At 65.4% G+C, this 1,509-nt stretch overlaps 1 protein-coding gene across 1 annotated transcript in view; it reads right to left on the bottom strand.

Annotated features, from left to right (window-relative positions):
- PKD1L1 (polycystin 1 like 1, transient receptor potential channel interacting) overlaps positions 1 to 1,509 on the bottom strand; it is an 88,190-nt gene that overhangs the window by 66,457 nt on the left and 20,224 nt on the right. Inside the window, exon 10 of the mRNA XM_011381735.1 lies at positions 1,116 to 1,193. Coding sequence (XP_011380037.1) covers positions 1,116 to 1,193 — 78 coding nt within the window. The remainder of the gene's footprint in view (positions 1 to 1,115; positions 1,194 to 1,509) is intronic.

Here is a 1,509-nt window from a genome sequence, read left to right as displayed (position 1 = left end):
GGATATACATTAAATCACTTAGAGCTTTGATGATGCTGACCCCCCCCCCCCCCCCGTGACAGCAGGCGCCACGGCTGCATCTCGGACGCTGTGCCAGAGGCTGTCCCCAAGTACGGACGACAGGTCCTACAGCAGAAGTAAGATCTGAGAGGGCGGGGTGGCCGCTTCCGAGCTGGCCGGGGCGTCCCCAGGAGAAGAGGCACTGAGTGTGCAGAGGCCTGAGTCATGCTGGGGGCTGGGAGCAGCAGCCCCTGAGACCAGCACAGGGGAGGACGGGCCGTGGGGGGCTGGGGAGGCAGGAGCTCTGGGGACAGCGCTGCCACGGGGCGAGCTGAGGGCTGGCACTGGCACGACTGTGCCCCCCCGAGAGAAGGGCTCCCGGCTCGTCCTTCGAACAAGTCTCCAAAGGCGTGCGTGGGAGCCAGGACTCTGAATTCCGTTTCTCAACACACAGCATCATGGGAGGGTCAGGAGGGGCCTTTACGAAGATGTCGACAAAAGCCTTGAGGACAAAAGCCGCCCAGGGTCCTGCCCGCCCACCAGGTGACGCGAGCGGCCGCGTGGATGCGAGACGGACGTGCGTGGCGGCTGCAGCCAGCGCCCAGCGCCCAGCGTGGACGCCGACCAGCCGCGCCTGTGCACACAGACACGCGGCCTCGGAGCCGAATGGAGCTAAAGGCCTCTAGAAACGCGGCAAAGTGCCCAGGAGTTACCCAGAGGGGGGACGTCAGGCTGTCACGGAAACGCCAGAGGGACGTGGGCCAGCACGAGGGCCCCCGGGGAGAAGCCACTCGCGCTGGCCTCCGAGCACGTGCAGAAGCCCCAGCCGTCTGCAGGGGAGCGGTCAAGCGACCCAGCTGTCCAGGTCGAGTGAAACGGGCGACTGCCTCAGCCCCGCTCTGAACACTCACCTGCTCGCCAAGTGCACAGGAACACCTGTGCCTCCTCGGACCCTCTAACGCGGGGTGACAGTGAGGCGGGGGGTGGGTGGCGGGACCTCCACAATGAGAGCTCCGGGGAGGGGTCTCACGTGACCGCAGTTTCCAGGAAAAGCTGCCACTAGAACTAAAGCCCTCATGGTCCCCGCAGCAGGCCCAGCGGGCAGCGCCACCTACCCACAGAGGCTTGCAGGACATACGTCTCTCCAGGGCTCAGCGAATACGGCTTTATCGTCACCGTCTGTCCCGTGATCCCTATGGAAAAGGAGGGGCCTCAGGGACACGGTCATCAGTGGGCTCGAAGGACAGCAGTTCAGACAAACCCTCAGCACAGGCGCCACCCTCAGTCCCAAAGTGACAGTAAAATAGGACCAGTTAACCCGCTTGTCCCCAACCGGACAAGCCACTCCCCGTCTGTTACGCCCTCAGCACAGAGCTCAGAGCCCATCCCGGCTCCCCTGCCAACGGCAGCGACACCGAGCTCCGGCCAGCGGCCGGGTCAGACGGGGTGCTCACTCCCCGGAGCAGAGCGCGTGGGGGGGACCCCGCTCAGACGGGGTGCTCACTCCCC

Source organism: Pteropus vampyrus, unplaced genomic scaffold (genome assembly GCF_000151845.1).
Source record: "Pteropus vampyrus isolate Shadow unplaced genomic scaffold, Pvam_2.0 Scaffold449, whole genome shotgun sequence".
Lineage (NCBI taxonomy): Eukaryota > Metazoa > Chordata > Mammalia > Chiroptera > Pteropodidae > Pteropus > Pteropus vampyrus.
This window is presented reverse-complemented; position numbering and strand designations above follow the sequence as displayed.